The sequence below is a fragment of the Lithobates pipiens genome, unplaced genomic scaffold (assembly GCF_037356315.1).
Source record: "Lithobates pipiens isolate NorthernLeopardFrog02 unplaced genomic scaffold, aLitPip1_a1.2 Scaffold_3, whole genome shotgun sequence".
Taxonomy (NCBI): Eukaryota; Metazoa; Chordata; class Amphibia; order Anura; family Ranidae; genus Lithobates; species Lithobates pipiens.
In genome coordinates, this window is record NW_027507790.1 from 204,127,412 (window position 1) to 204,146,927 (window position 19,516).

The 19,516-nt window shown below is 43.5% G+C and overlaps 1 protein-coding gene and 1 pseudogene across 1 annotated transcript in view; both read right to left on the bottom strand.

Moving 5' to 3' along the window:
* MTREX (Mtr4 exosome RNA helicase) overlaps positions 1-19,516 on the bottom strand; it is a 124,548-nt gene that overhangs the window by 65,490 nt on the left and 39,542 nt on the right. Inside the window, exons 9-13 of the mRNA XM_077462719.1 lie at positions 9,579-9,677; positions 9,394-9,496; positions 7,134-7,265; positions 2,630-2,709; positions 1,036-1,146 (exon numbers count right to left, since the gene is read on the bottom strand). Of these exons, the coding sequence (XP_077318845.1) occupies positions 1,036-1,146; positions 2,630-2,709; positions 7,134-7,265; positions 9,394-9,496; positions 9,579-9,677 (525 nt within the window). The remainder of the gene's footprint in view (positions 1-1,035; positions 1,147-2,629; positions 2,710-7,133; positions 7,266-9,393; positions 9,497-9,578; positions 9,678-19,516) is intronic.
* LOC143941785 (U2 spliceosomal RNA) lies at positions 13,340-13,423 on the bottom strand (annotated as a pseudogene).

The following is a 19,516-nucleotide window of genomic DNA, read 5'->3' on the forward strand; positions in this document are numbered from 1 at the left end:
GATTAGATAGCAAGTATAAAAACAACGAGGTGTGAAAAAGATTCCAAGTATAGCTCTAACTGTACGTAAATAAAGGGTTACCACTTGCTAAGCATCAACTTCAAGATTTCTTTATGTTATCCCAGTAAAATCTACATAGCAATACAATATAAAAGTTCAAAGTCTGATATTTGACAGTTTAGATGCCAAGAATACAGACCGAGATAGATTTGCTTGGCAATAAGTGGAAGGCAGCCTTTAATTTACCTTCTGAAAATTGCTTCGCTACTTGAGAAAAACACGGTGAGAGGACCCAAGTGTGCAATTTAAAAAAAGTCTGTATTGGCAAGTAACTGATTTGTTTCTATAATGACAATCTGTTATAGCAGGTGACAGCGGCAGCCATACGCCTATGAAGGCCGAATTAGCAGCACAGCCAGATACCTCTAACTTGTGCTCAAACATTCTAACCCGGGCCCAATCAGCCAATGATTATCTAATGACTAGAAACCATATTCAGCCAATTATTTTTTCTGTATTGGATACAGTGGGGAAGGGTTAGCACATCTAATGGTTTATTTACCTCTTGGAACCACAGAAAGTCTGCAGAATCCTGCCATTGGCATAACGACAGCATAAAATTGACAGCTTCCAACTCTTCCCCAATCAGCTAAAAAGCTACCACTAATGCTCCTTTCACACTATTGGTATTAATTACTGACCGCCTGAAACACGATTTGTGATGGAATGCTTTTCAGAAGACAGTGCAAGGAGGTTACCAGGCGATCAGGATGTGATACGGCCATCTCCTAATGCCCATTATTCTGCATGCAAGGGTAAAATTGCCGCACTGCAAAGCATCACGGCAATGTGTGCTGCTCCGGGTGGCGGGGAATCAGTAAAAACGCAGATCAAATGCCTGTTTTTGCCACCTGTGCGAAAGAAGTCTAAGGCAGTCAGGGAAAATGACAGATGTTATACCATTCACACTATAAAAAAACGTTGTAGAGATATGCTTCAGTTACTTCATGATGCACAAATAATTGCACCTCTTACCTTTAGCAAACCTTCAGAGAATAGAATCTCAATGGTTTCTTTCAATATAGGTAGCAATCCTCCATGATGGATCCCAATACCTCGCTTCAGAAGGGGAAGTACATGCTCCACCTAGAAATCCAACACAGGGTTGGGGATGAAAACACTCGCTGTATTTCTGCTGCATAGAAAAATGTTGCCAAGCACACATAAAATTACATCTGGAAAGTTTATTTTCAAGGCAAAATTTTCAGCATGCATATGCAGGGTTTGTTGGCTCATGAAGTGGAAAAAAAAAAAATCACCATTTTATCAATGAAAATATTTGAGGAATAGAACGGTTGCTATGAAAACAGTGATTAATGGTAAATGTGGAAGCCATCACTTTCAGTGTTACATCAGTGGCAGCTCAAAGTACCATAATTAGGCCCTAAAGCTGTAAAAAACACTTTAATCTTGCAAGGGGTCCCCTCGCCACTGCAAAGGATAGCTTTTTTTTGCCTCAGAGATGAGGAATAAGGGGATAGATATGCCTTATTCCCAGAGGCTTCCAATTCTTTGTGTGAACGGTCCTCTGAAGCCTCCTCCTTTTGCAGCTCTCAGACATAACCCATACAAAGCAAGACCAGCAGCTCTGCATTTTACTGGAGGATAGAGAGGTCCCGCCCACAGTCCAGTGCGCCAGACAGTGCAAGAGGCGTTGCTAATGGTTTATGCACTTTAACCACTTTTGTCATATGTCTCTATTTGTGGGGAAAAAAAAACAAATAAAAATGAGTACAGTGTTGCATGACCACGCAATTGTCATTCAAAATTTTACAGCGCTGAAAATTGGCCTGTGTAGGAAGGGGGGGAAACTGCCCTGCATTTAAGTGGTTAAACATGACTATCAGCTGGTGCAATGAACTAGTAAATGTTTAACTGGTGCACCCAAATTCAATGCTATGCTCCTTTATCTTTTTATTTCTTTACGAAAATGTTTTCACTAAACATAACTTTTCCCCTCTGTTAGTGGCCAACTAGTAAACATTTGTTTCTAGCTTAAAGGAGTTGTAAAGGCAGAAGTTTTTTTTTTTTTATCTACATGCATTAAGATAAAAAAAAAACTGTGTGCAGCCCCCCCACCACTCCCAATTACTTACCTGATCCCCATCTCTCTCCAGCAATGTCCATGAATGTCCAAGTCGTTCGGGACACACCTGATTGGCTGAGACACAGCAGCGGCACCATTGGCTCCCACGGCTATCAAAGTCAGTCAGCCAATCGGGGGGGGGGCAGGTCTCAGTGTCTGAATGGACACACAGAGCTGTGACTCTGCTCCATTGCCCCCATAGGAAGCCGCTGGCTGAGGGGACACTTGATAGGATGTAGGGGCCAGGAGCAAAGAGACCCAAGAAGAGGATAATCCAGGCTGCTTTGTGCAAAACCAACGGCACAGAGTAGGCAAGTGTAACACGTGTGTGATAGAAAAAAAAATATATATATATATATATATATTTTTTTTTTTTTTTTTTTTTTTTTAACTAGCTTTTACAATCACTATAAAGAAACCCACAGATGAAAAAATAAACACAATTTATACAAAATTATTTTCCCTGCAGATCTCAGAGCATACCTGTGGAAGCTTTTTATCCTCATCTGACAGACAATCTATGGCGTTATTAAACACTTCCTCCACCATCTTCTTCTCGTCATCTATGTCAAGATATAGAAATGGTTACAATGACAAAAAACAGGATTTTTGACTTGCCGTAAAATCCATTTCTCTGAGTTGACACAGCGCTTCCTTATTCAGAACCATAGGGTTATATCGCTCCCTACAGGAGTAGGACACAGTAGGCAGAAAAAAATACTTTGCTACACCCATGGGCAGTCCTAGGTGATATACACCTCACTCTCTGCTATAGGCCTTCAGTTTTGTCACAAGCAGAGTCAGAAGCATTAAAAACTCCATAGGAGGGGTAGGTGCTGTCTGTCAATGAACTCAGAGAAAAGGATTTTACGGTAAGTCAAAAATCCTATTTTCTCATTTGTTCATTGACAGACATCAGACATAATGCTTCCTTATTGAGAACCATAGGGATGTCCCAAAGCAGTGCCAAACATGAGGGGTGGGGCAACCAACAAAAAAACAAAAAACAGGCCAACCAGACAACCTTGAGCCCAACCTGAACAGCAAGAAAACCCCTTCATGAGGGAAAAACCCTCTAGACTAAAATTTTGTGATAGTGTGCGCCGATGACCAGGTGGCCGCCTTGCACACTAGCCTCACTGACACCTGATGACAGAAGGGCCAGGAGGCACTCCGCGCCCGAGTAGAGTGAACCTTCACATGGAAGGGAGGAACCCGAACCCCTGACAGATTAGGCCTGAGTCACCGTCTGTCTGATCCATCTAGAAATGGTTGCAGAGGAAGAAGACAGCCCCTTCTTTGGCACGTCTACGATCATGAACAGGGAGTCTGACCTCCGAAAGGGCTCAGTGGCTGCCAAATACACCCTGATCGCCCGAACCACATACAAGGTGTGTAAGGCAAATTCCCCCGGATGTTGCGGCCTGGGACACAGGGAAGGCAAAAACACAATGTCTTAATTTAAAGGGAAATTAGAAACAACTTTTGGAAGGAACGAAGGACAAGGACGAAGAACCACCTTGTCCTTATGAATCACCAGGTAGGGTGTGCGACAGGTTAGCACCGCCAATTACGACACCTTGTGAGCAGAAGAGATAGCCACCAAGCAGGGGAATGTATCAAATATTTTCAAACCAAGGCTTTTGTAGATACGAATGCACCAGATTCAAGTCCCACGTTGGCAAGGGAGATTCTACAGGTGGAAACACATGTCGCATGAAGAGGATAACAGGAGTCAGCACTGGAGGAGGAGCTTCTGCCATCTAAAAATGCCGTCTGGGCTACACAGTAATGGCCGCCACAGCCTGAGCACAAAAACCACCAAATCATGGCCGCCAAGCTACACAAACATGGCCGCCAGCAATAGGAAGTCAGCAGGCACTAGGGGGAAAGGATGCCGGCTACAGCAAAATGGCCACTGGCCGTGCTAAACGAGGCTGACACAGATTCCAAAAAAGCCCCTGAAAGAGGATCCAGGCACTGGACCCCTGGAAGCGCCCAGTACCTCCCACCTCGGTAAGCACTACACATGGTGGCGCACACACCCTGCCCACCATTACTCAACCCCATCCCCCAGAATCCATCATGGCACCACACTACCCCATAAAGGAGGAGGGAGGGGGAAAGGGGGGCTACCAGGGGACCTCCAGGGATCATTCACCCCAGGAAGAGAGGGTGCAAGTGCGGAGGGAAACCCGAGAACCACCCGACCAACCCGGGGAGGGGCCCGTGTCGACCGCAAACCCACCAAAGGGAGAGGGGGGACTTTTACTCACCATACCCGGACCAGGCAGGCACTCTGCGACTCGAGCTGAGACCCCAGTCGTATGCGACCTCTCGAGACGTTTAACTGACCTAGTGCGCAGCTGTGGTCTGCACTCGCTTGCTGGCCAGACTGGGGAGACCACTAGATCAAGTGTCCAGCCCGTCGCCCAGTCCAGCAGTTGATTGCAGATCTCACCAGATAAAATCCAGGAAAACAAAAAATAAAAAATTTGCCAGGACTAGAGATCCCAGCAGGGAACTAGATCCTTACTCTTGACTAGGCAGAGAAAAAAAACTGAAGGCTTATAGCAGAGAGGGAGGTGTATATAACTCAGGACTGCCCATGGGCGTAGCCAAGTCTTTCTGTCTAGTGTCCTACTCCTGTAGGGGGGCGATATAACCCTATGGTTCTGAATAAGGAAGGGCTGTGTCTGTCAACGAACAAATGAGAAATGTAAGTTTTTATTTTTTTTATTTTTATAAAAAAAAAAAAAAAAAAAAAAAAAAGTGATGAGAGAACATATGACATGCTTTAACCATTTGCGGACCGCCCGCTGTCATGTCATAAGAATTATGTCATGAATACTGTTATGGCAGCAGATAGCAGCCTTAACACCGGCATTTTTATAAACAGCGGGCGGCCCACTTTCAGATGAAAGTGGTCTCTGGTCTCAAATTTTACGCAAGATCACTTAATAGGCAGCGGGAGAGGTGCCCACCCCCCTCCCGCCACATGTCGTTCATCTCCACTGCTTATCGGAGCAGCCAGTAGCAGCAGAGATGATCCGATCCTTTCCTCTCAGAGGCAGACGCCAAACGTTATTTCTGCCTAATGGTTTTTTTTTTGTTTCATTTACATTTAAGTGTTAATGTGAAATAGGAGGACTTTTTGACCGCACATCTCACATTAAAGAGGACCTGTCATGCTTTTTCCTATTACAAGGGATGTTTACATTCCTTGGAATAGGAATAAAAGTGATGCAAAATGTTAGTTTTTTTTTTTTTTTTTTTTTTTTAAACGGGACAGTGTAAAGAAAAAAAAAAAAAAAGTAAAGTGTACTGTCCCGCCGTGATCGCGCACAGAAGCAAATGCATACATAAGTCGTGCCCACATATGTAAACTGTGTTCAAACCACAAGCGAGGTATTGCCGCGATCGTTACAGCGAGAACAATAATTCTAGCAAAAGACCTCCTCCAACTCAAAACTGGTAGTAGATATGTTTAAGCTTTTTCCTATGGAGATTTTTAAGTGTCAAAGTTTGTCGCCATTCCATGAGTGGTTTTGAAGGACGACATGTTGGGTATCAATTTACTCGGCGTAACATTATCACAATAGAAAAACAATTTGGGCTAACTTTACCATTTTCTTATTTCATTTAAACCACATGCCGACCGGTGCACGCCGATATATGTCGGTAAAATGGCACGGACAGGCAAGTCCCTTTAAATTTGCTGCCGTGTCAGTCGGGACCTTCGTGAGTCTGATTAGGTGTCCCGCGGACTCTATTGCCGTGGGGCTACCGGCGATCGTCTCATGGGGAGGAAGAGCAGGGAGATGCTAATGTAACCACCATCTCCCCTTTCTGCCTAGTGACAGTGTCACTGATCTCTGCTCCCTGTGATGGGAACAGAGATCAGTGACGTGTCATACACAGCCCCCCCCCCCCCACAGACACTCCCCAGGGCTCACTTAACCCCTACACTGCACCCTAGTGATTAACTTAGGAATCAGTGCATTTGTATAGCACTGATTGCTGTATAAATGACAATGGTCCCAAAAATGTAAAATGCGTCCGCCATAATGTCGCAGTCATGATAAAAATCGCTGATCGCCGCCACTACTAGTTAAAAAAATTATTTTGTAAACGCTATAAGTTTTGCGCAAAGCAATCAATAATCGCCAATTGCCATTTTTTTTTACTAAAAATATGTAGAAGAAAAATATGTATCGGCCTAAACTGAGGAAATTTTTTTTTTTTATATATATTTTTGGGGGATATTTTTTATAGCAAAATGTAAAAAAATAATGTGTTTTTTTCAAAATTGTCGCTCTTTTTTTGTTTATAGCACAAAAAATAAAAACCGCAGGGGTGATCAAATACCACCAAAAGAAAGCTCTATTTGTGGGGGGGGGGGGAAAGACGTCAATTTTGTTTGGGAGCCACATTGCACGTGCAATTCTCAGGTAAAGCGACGCAGTGCCAAATCGCAAAAAGTCTCTGGTCTTTGGCGTGCAAAATGGTCCAGGGCTTAAGTATTAAAAAAAAAAAAAAAAAAAAAAAATGTGTTTGCAAGACCGCCTCGCAAATATGGCGCCAATTTATTCTCTTGGGTGTCTGAAAAAAAAAATGTTGGTTCTAAGTAATTTTCTAGCAAAAAAATAAAAAATTTTAACTTGTAAACACCAAGTGTAAAAAAAAAAAAGAAGGCCTGGTCCTTAAGTAATTAAAGCCTATCAATATACTCCTATTTAAGTCATAAGTTACATAGAAACCACCTCACAGGCTAAAATAGATGTCTGGGATCAATTAAAGGCTTAATGTGGCCAAGGCTGAGGAAACAATGCTTAATGTATAAGTTATGAAGGTTACAGAGATAAGATTACCCACTTCTATAACACATGGGCAGCATAACCTTGAATTTCTAGAAGACTAGGTTGGTGTGCTAATGGCACTTGTATGGACAGCTATCATCGGAATGCATACAACATAGCTCAATTACCAGAGTTGAAGTCCAGCTTGGACATTTGCAGTGCATAGGCCTCACATTCCTTCTTGCTGAAACTGAAGATGATAACTGGCTGAAAGTTGCGCTCCATAATCATCTTGACAATCTTGAACACATTAGAGGGTCCTGGAAGGAGAATGACATCAAGTATTAGTGATGAGAGATCACATTTCGTTATTACCCCGGGAGCAATACAGGAGGTCGGGAACACATGGACTGGATTATACCTCTCCTGCGAAGGTGATATAGGACTGTAGTCAAAGAGAAGACAAACGTAACCTTATCAAACAAAAACGGCTTCTAGTAAACATTACCACTATTAAGCTGTGTGTCACATCAGTGCAGTACTAAAAGACCACCACCAACTATCGCAGTAGGTGAAGAAGAACTGGGGAGGTCCCCAGACTGGCCAACAGGCCCTTAGAAAGGGGCTTTTTTTACCCCCCATAAGATTCGGCTTTAAAATGACTTTGGCTTGAAAGTATCTGCAGCCTAGCTTGGGATAGAGGGAACAAGTTAGAATCCCTCTCAAGCTTCACGGCTATCTGTATTGGTGAAATCACTCAGTCATCTGAATTTTCTGCCATGATGTCAGAACAGGAAGCAAAAAATCTCCACAAAAGGTGTCCTTTTATGAAGCAGTGAAATCTATTCACTGCTTCATTCTCCGGCATTCACAGATGAGATCTTTCTCCTCTGTGTGCCAGTTTATAAAGCGGAGTAGATCGCTTCACCCTTGGAGAAGTGAAGCGATCTACAAACGCTTCCAACACTGGAGAACGGCCCCTAATACTGGGATCTCGAGAGACTTTATGAGATTACAGTACTAGAAATTCACCGATACACAGATGTAAATTTATTAAGCAGTGATAAATCACAGCTCAATACACTGACACACGGTGCGATTAATGTTAGTAAAATAATACACACACACACACACACACACACACACACACGACAGGGGGACATGGTTACAGTGTTGGGGGGGTCTGAACGAGGCATAAGGGAGTTAATTATCTTCCTCTTTCCTCCTCAGATCCCCCAGATTCTCTCTTCACTCCCCGATTCTCCACCTCTGAGCTGGTGAATCGGGGAGTGTGAATTCTGACACAGATTGCCAGTGAAGAGCTGAGATCGCAGCTTCATACATTGGCCGTTACTGTGTCATTCAATGAGGATTCTCAGTGTGTGGAGATAATCGGCGGGAGAACAAGTTCAAACACTCCCCCCCCTGATTATCTCTGGTTTATAAACTGTTTATGGGCTGTGATCAGCGGCGATCCTCTGGATCTCCACTGATCACTGCTTCATAAAACGGACACCAAAAGGAGGCACAAAAAACAAAAGAAAAAGAAAAAGAACACAAAACAAAAAGGAAAAAAAAAAAAAAAAAAAAAAAAAACAAACAACGCCTCACCAGTGATTAAATCCAGTTGGTGGCTTTTATGCAGACTAAAGATCAATAAAAATGAACATTTCTTTGAAGGAAATCATATGACCTTCAGAATAAGCACAGGGCTGCAAGACCAGCCTCTAATACAGTGTTTCTCAACAAGGGTTTTGCAGCAATCTATCGCAGGAAGCTGACAGGTAGATCACATGGATATATGCAGAGATAGGCAGGAAGTGGCTGGCATACTAATGGCCGTAGCACGCAGTTCACCCATGGCCCCTCACCCCCTCCTGTCCATCCCTGGTGCTTGTACAGTATGCGACAATCTGGGATGAACAAGATAGGAGAGGAGGAGGGGCTGGCAGGGAACAGCACACCCCTGGAGGAGGTATGAAAGCCGCCTCTGAAGCCAGAAGAAGAAAACCGGTGCTGTTGTGTGCTCAACAGCCTGTCCCATGCAATGCCAGTGCTGTGCCCCCCTCCCCACCACAATGTAGTGTGCCCTCCTGAGCCCCTGTACCCTACTACCCCCCATACACACTTTTTATCTCAAGTTGGATCTAGAATGGAACATCTCTGCAGAAAAAGAAAGCACAAATTTTACATTAAATAGGCACGTTTTAATATTTAGTCTTTTATTTAAAGCTTTTTCTAAAAAATGATTGTTACTAACCACAGCTCGCTGACCATACCAATGTTCTGTGAGCTATACGTGTGTGAACATTATTTCAGGGGTTCCCCAAAATAGCAAACCTTTTTCCAGGGGTTCATAAACGGTTAAAAAGGTTGAGAAACACTGCTTTAAGACCAAACAGGTTCATATACAATCACAGATAAATACGATTGCTTTGCATAAACTACCTTTTGTTCCTCCTCTACGTCCTTTTTGGTCTCCCTTGGAGGCCTCCCCAGAATCCCTAAGTACCTGCATTGCAGTATTGAAGTTGTCTTCTCGGAAATCACCCTAAAGAACAAACAAAAAAAAGTTTGCACTTTGATTCAAATTTACCATATACTGTATTGACTATATTATAGTACCAACTTACATTCTCATCCACAACAAGATGGAGGCCATCTCCCCCTGCGGGAAAAATGTAATGCTGCAGGGGAGTCGGGCGATAATCCGTATAGACCACATGACATGGCTAGAAATAAAAAGAAGACACATCAAACATTAACAAATACCATACCAGCACAAATTCAAAACATTACTACCGTACTTAAAAGTGGTTATAAACTTCAGTCATAAAATATGAAATGTTTCCTTTCCTCTCTGCAAAGCTCTAAGACCCCATTCACATTTGTGCGATAAAAAAACTGACAGCTGTGCAGAAGCCACTGTACCACTCTGCTGCAGCCATGAGACGCATGCCACTGCTCAGCCACTGCTCTGCCACTGCTCAGCCCTTGGGAGATGAGCCTCCAGCGGTCCCTCAGACAACAGGTCTCCTCTGGATGAAGGAAACACCAAGACTGACCAGGGACCTGAGGCACTGCCTTAAAAGACTAATATATATTGAAATATTGTTTTTTTCAAAATGGTCGGTCTTTTGTTTGTAGCACAAAAAATAAAAACCGCAGGTGTGATCAAATACCACCAAAAGAAAGCCATTTGTGGGAAAAGAACAATTTTATTTGGGTGCAGCGTCGCACGACCGCACAACTGTCAGGTAAAGCAACGCTGCGCTGTATCTCAAAAAAAATGGCCTGGTCATAAAGGGGGTAAATCCTTCCATGGCTGAAGGGTTAAGGTATCTGCTTTCAAAAAAATATATATGGTTATAGGTCATCTTTGGGTCTAAAAATATATATTTTTTCTACCATATAAACACAAAACACAAAAATAGTTGCCCAAACAGTTTAGTTGGAGACATCCTGTAACATTACTCCACTTTTTTTTTTTTTTTTTTTTTTTGAAAAAGCCCATGGCGTGCAAACACACCCAAAAAACTTCCACCCAGGGCATAAAAAAAGTGCACACACATAAAGAGTGACACACTAAAAAGTGCAGACGGGTGCCTGATGTCCTCCAAAAGAAGGACCATACCCTGATCCCCCGGGGCGTTAGGCTCCAGACAGGGACTGAGGTACCAGACTCAACAAAGTGGGACCCGGACGAAACCGGAATCCCTCCTTTCCCCGGGAGGACTGCCGAAACAGAACCTCCTAGGTACTTGGTACTGTAGGGGGCTTCCCCGAAGGTAGGCCCCCCCTCATGGAGATTGGACCAAGCCAGAAGGCCTATGTCCGCTCTCCCACAAGACGTTCAGGATTGGTCCGAGGACCGACACCCTACTAATCAAACGTGAAGTGACACACAGTGACAAACACACAAAGATAAAATAAATAAAAAGTGGGGAAGGGATAGTGAAGAGGAGAGTGAAAAGTGACCATTGTGAGATACAATGGCCGGCCCTCCGGCCAGGAATCAAAAATTCCTCTGGTCCTAGCCAAAAGGCCGGGCCCTAGAGGCAGGTGTAAAAAAAGCGTGTAATGGTGACGTGACCTAGGTGCCTAAATCAAAGTGCTGACGCACAGTGAAAGAAGGCACCCCTGGACTGCCACTCCAGGGGCACATCACCATGGGCTTTCCAACAAAAGCATCCCCGACAGCCCAGCCCAGACCACAACAGCCCCCACCCCTATCAGGAAGGCATGGAGATCAAGGAGCTTAGTGAGACCCTTTACCATCAGGTCCCACCCTCACTCCCGTCACTCCCACCTAATTACATCCAGGACGTACTGACCGTTCCCCCCTCCAGGCTAAAGGGGAACAAGCGTTCCAATCCCGAAAAACTGACTGGGGCTAAAGCTGCCACAATCCAAGCCGGTCTGCCAGGGTCCCCTCCCCTGGCTTCGACCCAGTGTTTCTCCGCCCTCACCAGGTGCATCCTTCCAGATGGCTCAGACTCGACCATGCATCGGCCCCCAGTTTACTGTCGGGCGGCACGACGTGGCCCCTACCGAAACCATCCTTCGGGATGCAAATTACACCATCGGAGAGCGCCGCCCAAACCCTCTATAGGGATGGACCAGCGCCTCCTTTGGCAACTGATAAGAACAGATACTACACTTGGTAACATTACTCCACTACTCAACTTGGTGAAAAACACAGGGTTTACACCAAGGAAGCAAAAGGAACCTTGGTAAATATGTGCAGGAATCTGTGCATAGTAAAAACACATCAGCCGAATGGTAAAAAAAAAAAAAAAAAAAAAAAAAAAAGGTTGAAGAAAAAAAAAAAAAAAAAAAAAAAATGTCGTTAAAGCGCCATCTATTGGTTGAATAACATTGCAGTGCTAAAGTTTCTGTACGCCATGTTATATACAAAATAGCTCCATCTATTGGTTTAGCATTACTACAGCACTCGAAAATGCAAGGACCCCATAGCGCCATCTATTGGTTGATTCCCATTGCATTGCCAAAGTCCCTAGGCAGTTTCCCCACACCATCTATTGGTTAAATACAAAATGTCATAATTTAGCTAAAGAAGCACGTAGCGCCATCTATTGGTTTAGCACTACTTTAACACAACAAACATAACGACAGCTTCATTTACATTTAGCATTGCCAGGACACGTGAAAATGTAAGGACCCCAATGCGCCATCTATTGGTTTAGTATTACTTAAACTCAAAATACACTACACGACACTGTGGCCGCGATAGATTTTTTTTTTTTGGAATTTTCCAGTTTGTGCCCTCCAAAAATTTTGACCACCAGCCGCCACTGGTTTTTTTCGATTGAAAAAGCCCATGGCGTGCAAAACACACCCAAAAAACTTCCACCCGGTGCATAAAAAAAGTGCACACACATAAAGAGTGAAACACTAAAAAGTGCAGACAGGTGTCTGATGTCCTCCACAAGGAAGGACCATACCCTGATCCCCCGGGGCGTTAGGCTCCAGACGGGGACTGAGGTACCAGACTCATCAGTGGTCTCCCAGCCAATATCGGGAGACCTCCTTTCCCTGGGAGAACTGCCAAAACAGAACCTCCTAGGTACTTGGTACTATGGGGGCTTCCCCGAAGGTAGGCCCCCCCCCAATGGAGATTGGACCAAGCCAAAAGGCCTATGTCCACTCTCCCAAAGACATTCAGAATTGGTCCGAGGACCGACACCCTACTAATCACACGTGCAGTGAGAAACGTGACAAAAAACACACACAAATAAAATAAATAAAAAGTGAGGAAAGGGATAGTGAAGGAGAGTGAAAAGGTGGCCATTGTGCAATACAATGACCAGGCCCTCCGGCCAGGAAACAAAAATTCCTCTGGTCCTAGCCAAAAGGCCAGGCCCTAGAGGCAGGTGTAAAAAAGCGTGTATCTGGTGACGTGACCCAAGTGCCGAATATCAGCGTGCAAAGCACAGTGAAATAAGGCACCCCTGGACTGCCACTCCAGGGGCACATCACCATGGGCTTTCCAACAGAAGCATCCCCGACGCTCCAGCCCAGACCACGACAGCCCCCACCCCAGCCAGAAAGGCATGAAGATCAAAGAGATTGGTGAGACCCTTTGCCATCAGGTCACACCCTCACTCCCGTCACTCCTACCTAATTACATTCGAAAGGTACTGGCCACCCCCCTGCTGGAACAGGAGAGCTAAACGTTCCCTCCCGAAAAACTGACTGGAGCTAAAGCTGCCACAATCCAAGCCAGAAGGCCAGGGTCCGCTCCCCTGGCGCGGACCAGTGGTTCCCCGCCCCCATCAGAAGGCTTCCCTTTCGGCTACGAACCGCTCTGGGTCACCTTTACACCAACAGGCTTTGCATAGCAACCGCCACCCCTGCTCCACCTCGCCGTAGAACAGGGACGAAGCAAGCGCCACCTATTGGTAACTGATAAGAACAGATACTACACTTGATCTTAGCCAAAAGGCCGAGCTGGTATAAAGATCACTGGCAGGGAAGGGGTTTAACACTAAGGGGCGATAAAGGGGTTAAGCGCTCCGCTCCCTAGGGAGGCGTTTCTAACTGAAAGGGAGTAGAGAGATTGCTGTTTCTAATTACTAGGAACAGAACTTGCTCTCTACTTCCTGGACAGAATGGGGAACTGTCTGTTTACATTAACAGAGCCCTGTTCTGAGGAATGATCGTGGGTCGCCGGCGCAAGTCGTGTGCGCCCCCTATAGATCTTAAAGCGGCCACCGAACAGCTATGGCGATTCGCGCAGCCGTACCAACATGCCGCAGTATGACGGCGGCTGCTTGGCAAGTAATTAATCAGAGCAAAGCATCAAGTCAATTAAACTCCTGGGATATTGATCTGGTCAGTTAAGTAGCAGAGGGGGTTGTTAATTTCATTAACACCAAAGCAGCTGAAAATGATTAACAGGGGCACTGGATGGGCAACGAGACATAACAGGAATCGTTTTACAGGTGGAGGCCACTGACTTTTTTCCCCTACTCATCTTTTCTTACGTTTTTTTCCCTAGTTTTGCATTTGTCTAGGGTCTGTGTCACTACTGGTAGCATGAGGCGATACCTGGACCCTATAGAGGTTGCACGGGCAGTCCAATTCCTCCATGATGGCACATCAATACGTGCCATTGACAGGAGGTTTTCTGTGTCTCATAAGCATGGAAAAGATTCCAGGAGACAGGCATTTACTCTGGGAGAGCTGGACAGGGCCGTATGAAGGTCCTTAACCCATCAGCAGGACCAGTTTTTGCTTTTTTTGTGCAAGGAGGAATAGGGGAGCACTGCCAGAGCCCTACAAAATGACCCCCAGCAGGCCACTGGTGTGAATGTCCCTGACCAAACAATCCGAAACAAACCTCATGAGGGTGGCCTAAGGGCCCAAAGCTCTCTAGTAGGCCCTGTGCTCACTGCCCGGCCCCGTGGAGCTCAATTGGCAGGTCCGCACTGGCACCTTGTACTTTTCACAGACGAGAGCAGGTTCACCCTGAGCACACGTGACAGATATGAAAGGGTCTGAAGAAGCCTGTAACATCGTTCAGCCTGACGGGTTTGGTGGTGGGTCAGTGATGGCCTGGGGAGGCATATCCATGGAGGGACACAAAGACCCCTACAGGCTAGATAATGGCACCCTGACTGCCATTAGGGTTAAAATCCTTGGACCCATTGTCAGACCCTACGCCAGTGCACTGGGTCCTGGGTTCCTCCTGGTGCATGACAATGCCCAGCCTCATGTGGTGAGAGTTTGCAGTTTATACCTCTGAATGGTCCCCATGCTCGCCTGACCTAAATCCAATAGAACACCTCTGGAACATTAGGTTTCAGTCCATCTGACACTGCCAGGTTGCACCTCAGTCTGTTTAGGAGCTCAGTGATGTCCTGGGCCAGTACAAACTATGGAGTACCATTTCGAGTTGCTGCAATGAAATTTCAGCAAAATGGACTAGCCTGCCGCAAATTTTTTTCACTTCGATTTTTAGGGAGTCTTTGAATTCAAATCTCTGTAGGTGGATAATTTTAAATTCCATCAAATGATGTGGCATCCTTTCTAGGGCCGCAACTAACGATTATTTTCATAATCGATTAGTTGGCCGATTATTGTTTTGATTAATAACCTTAAAAAAAAAAAAAAAAAAAAAAAAAAACGTGGGTCTAATTGACGTTCATTTTCAACCACAGTGACGGGAAAATTTGGAAATAGAAAACTTCTTCGTCAAAGGAATTTTCAGACAGTGTGTGTTTTTAGTTCAGAAATGAAGTATAAAATTTCAAACAAAATTCTTTCATTCAGCGAAATGTACAAAGATTTTTCATCTGAATATTCTCACCTGAAAATTGATCCGTGTGGCCAGCTAAGGATAAGTACACACCTATGCAGTTTTTGCTTTTGATCTGTTTCTGCAGTGCTTTTTTGCTGTGCGTTTTGATTTTTGTGCACATGATTTTACTGCAATTTGCGCTTTTTGCTTTTTTTTTTTTTGGGCAGATTAAAAAAAACACAAATTGCTGCAAAAATGCATTACATTCTTTTCTGCAGCTTCTCCATTGAAGTATATTGAACCAAAAAAAGCACTGTTTTGCGTTACAAGTCCCTGACCCTTTCCAAATATGCAGTGGCTGAAAAAAAGCACAGATGTGAACGTGTCCCATAAGAAACCATGTAAATGAACTGTAGTGCGTTTCTGCAAAAAGCACCAATAAACATATAGATGTGAACCAGGCCTAAGACGTTTAGTAACATAATGGGGTTAAAAATACTAAAATTAGCTTTATAGTACAAAGAAAAGCAGATAATCACTACTGGAAGGGGTTCATTTTTTACTGTAGAACAGTGAAAGTAATATTTACAGTAGTGATTATATTTTTGTACTATAAACGGCTCATTTTAGTTTTTTTTAACCCCATTATATTACTGGCCGATCAATTATGAAAATAGTAATCAATTAATTTCATAATCGATTAGTTGCCGATTAATTGTTTCAGCCCTAATCCTTTCGTTCCCAACACATCACCCAGTCCATACCAGTATAGATATCCAGCATGATATATTTTTCCCCATTGAGATCTGATGAGTTTTAAAAGTGTTCCTTTCATTTTTATGAGCAGTGTAACTCGTCAGCGCCATCTATTGGTTTAGTATTACTACAGCACTTGAATATTTACGTATATCCCATAGTGCGGGTTACCACGATCCTCTTTAATATAATAACGAAACCGTGCCATCTATGGACTTGGCATTTCAACACGGGACTATGCCGCCATCTATTGGGCTACAATTAATAAACGCACTTGAATATGCAAGTACCCCTACAGCGCCATCTATAGGACTAAAATAATTAAAAGAACTCGAATAAGTACCTACAGCGCCATCTGTTGGTTTACATTACAGCAATGCTCAAAAATACATAAAGGACTCTTCAGCGTCATCTATTAAAAATAGGTTTATCATTACAACACAAAGAGGAACTCCATGCATTGTACCTATAGGTAAGCCTATAATAAGGCTTGCCTATAGGTACTGTAAATATCTAAATGTGCACCATTGAGGGAGATATTTACTGTATACGCCAATGGCATCATTAGCGCATGCACTTTGAAGGATTGCCCACTGTGCCGTTTCTTCAGAGCCCTGTGCCATGGCCGGCAGCTCCCATGCATGTTACGTCATTGTTTCCTCTTTAATACATGAATTCACCGCCATCTATGGCTTTAGACTGAATGACTACAGCACTCAAATATGCAATTACCCCCGCATCACCATCTATTGGGTTTACATTAGTACAACACGAGGTCTCTTCAATGGAATCTATTAGAGCCCTTTCAAACTGACACTGAGCCACATTAGTGCGTAAAGCGCCGGCACCTTATCATTTTAGCTGTGCTTTTCAGCCGCTAGTGGGGTGCCTAACCCCCACTAGAAGCCATAGAAAGGGTTAATAGCGCCATTGCCAATTCATTTCAATGGGCAGGGTCAGTGGAGGAGTGGTGTATACACCGCCCCAAAGATGCTACTTGCGGGACTTTTACCAATGTCCTGCAAGCGCACCATCCCAGTGTGAAAGCAGTCAGGCTTTTTCACTGGGGCTGCAGGGGAGGATTTTTTCCAGGCGTTTCACAGGTGCTATTTTTAGCCCAAAAGCGCCTGAAAAACGGCCCAGTGTGAAAGGGGTCTTAAACAGGTTTAGCATTGCTACAGCACTAAATATATGACTTGTCATCGCCATCTATTGGTTTAATACTACTACAGCAACTCTAATAAATAAGTACCCAACAGTGCAATCTATTAATTTAGAATTTCTAAAAAACGTAACAGCTTTCAGCGCCATCTATCAGCTAGTCATGAGGTCTACTTACTGAACCACAAACAATTCTTTAAAGCCGAGTTCCACCCAAAAGTTGAATTTCCACTCATTTGTCTCCTTTCCCCCTCCGGTGCCACAACTGGCACCCTTTGGGGGGTGGGGGAATACCTGGTCTTTAACAATGCATAGATATGAACAATTGCATAGGATTTAAAGGGGAAGGTTTTTCATGCGCTTTTGACACACCGAGAAGAAAGTTGCATTTTAGCAAGCTACAAACAGATGAAAATGGATCCCTAGTGGTAAGTTCATGGTGTCTCCATTTATTTATGCACTAGGACGCTGGTTAGAATTGGTACAATCAAGTCCAACCCAAGCATGGCATTAGATCTATTGCCCATTACTACGCCAGCTTTCACAACACCAACATGACTCTTGGGCACCATCTTTTGGTGTAGCATTACTTTGCATTAGGGAAAGAGCAGAAATCTCTTCTGTGCCATCTACTTCTTTCCCTTTCCGCAAACAAAATAAGTTCTTCACTGCCATCTATTGGTCTAATATAATACTTTATTCTCAACCAAAAAAAATAAATGTCTTCAGTGCCATCTATTGGACATTTACAGTACAAATTTCTGAACTCTACTAGAACTCTTCAGCGCCATCTATTGAATTATTTACTAACTGACCTTTCTGAATTCGAAAAAAATATCTACAGCGCCATCTTTTGGTTTACCACCTTTCTTCGTTTTTATTAAACCTGTGCAAGCTATAATTAGTCATTTCCTTGCCATTTTTTAATATGTCCATTTTATACATCACATGAAGAGTGCAGAGAATACATTGGTTTTTCACAGCAGGGAATTAATTTTGTTTGAATGACATGTATCTTTATTTTATTGTATGTGTGGTGCAAATTATTAGCACTATATAAATCCTCAATGTTATTTGTCATGGTTGCATGCTGCAAGGTAATACAGTAGTTATATAGCCTATGCAGTAATATGTAGCTGCACAAAATACAGAAGGGGTCAAAGGGGTTAAATATTAACAGTCCAAAAAAAAAAAAACTCATGGCCAATTCACATCTGTGTGTTAGAAAACGCAATATGCATTATCTGGAAAACACATGTTGCGTTATCCTGCTTTTGATGCATTGTCTTAATACCAATGCAACACATTGTGCATTTTACATGTTTTCCTTCCTCATTCATCTGGGAACAAATGGACAGGTGGCTCAAAAAACACCATGCATTTTTGGTATGCTACCATTGACTTACATGGAAAGTGCATTTTTAAAAGAAAATTTATTGAAGATACAGCAAACAGAATTTTGCAATAACGCACTGCTTTAAAATACAGCGGATAGATATGAACAATTTCAAAGGTTTTAAAGGGGAATTTTTTTTCATGCACTTGATGCACTGAAAAGGTGCATTTTAGTGAGCTACAAACATACAGTTGTGAATTGATCCCTAGTGGAAAATGCATGGTGTCCATTTATGCATTAGAAGGCGGGCTAGAATTGGTACAATCGAGTAAAGCACAGCATTAGATCTATTGTCCATTACGACTTCAGCATTCACAACACCAACAGAACTCTTGGGCACCATCTATTGGTGTAGCATTACTTTGCATTAGGGAAAGATAAATCTCTTCAGTGCCATCTACTGGCCTAAGCAGCACATATACTAAAAATATAACGTCAGCTTTTAGAAATGAATAGAAACTCATCAGCGCCACCTATTGGTCTAATATACGTCACTCTTCCAAAAAAAAAAAAAAAAAGTCTCCAGCGCCATCTATTGGTCATTTATAACACAGATTTATAAGCCCCACTAGAACTCTTGGGCGCCATCTATTGAACCATTACTAATGTCCCTTTTAGCTTGGAAAAAAAAAAAAAAAAAAAAAAAAGTATCTACAGCGCCTTCTGTTGGTTTAACACCAACTTCCACCCCCCCCCCCAAGTAACTGAGCACCATCTATTGTATTGATTCTGATGGGGGACACAAATATGGTGGGGGGGGGGAGCTGAGTAGCAGTGCTGGTGGCTCTGATGGGGACATTTATTTTTATGTGTGTGCACACGTGTAGGAGGGGGGTTGAGGGCTCTGATTGGGGAAAAAAAAAATAGGGGGGGTTTGATGGTAACATATGTTTTTTAAAATACATTTTATTTGCCTTTTCTATCATTTTCATTAGGGCTGTGCAGATTTCCCGATATAAAATGTAAAAGGCTTTCCACTGCCTTTACTGTGTGTC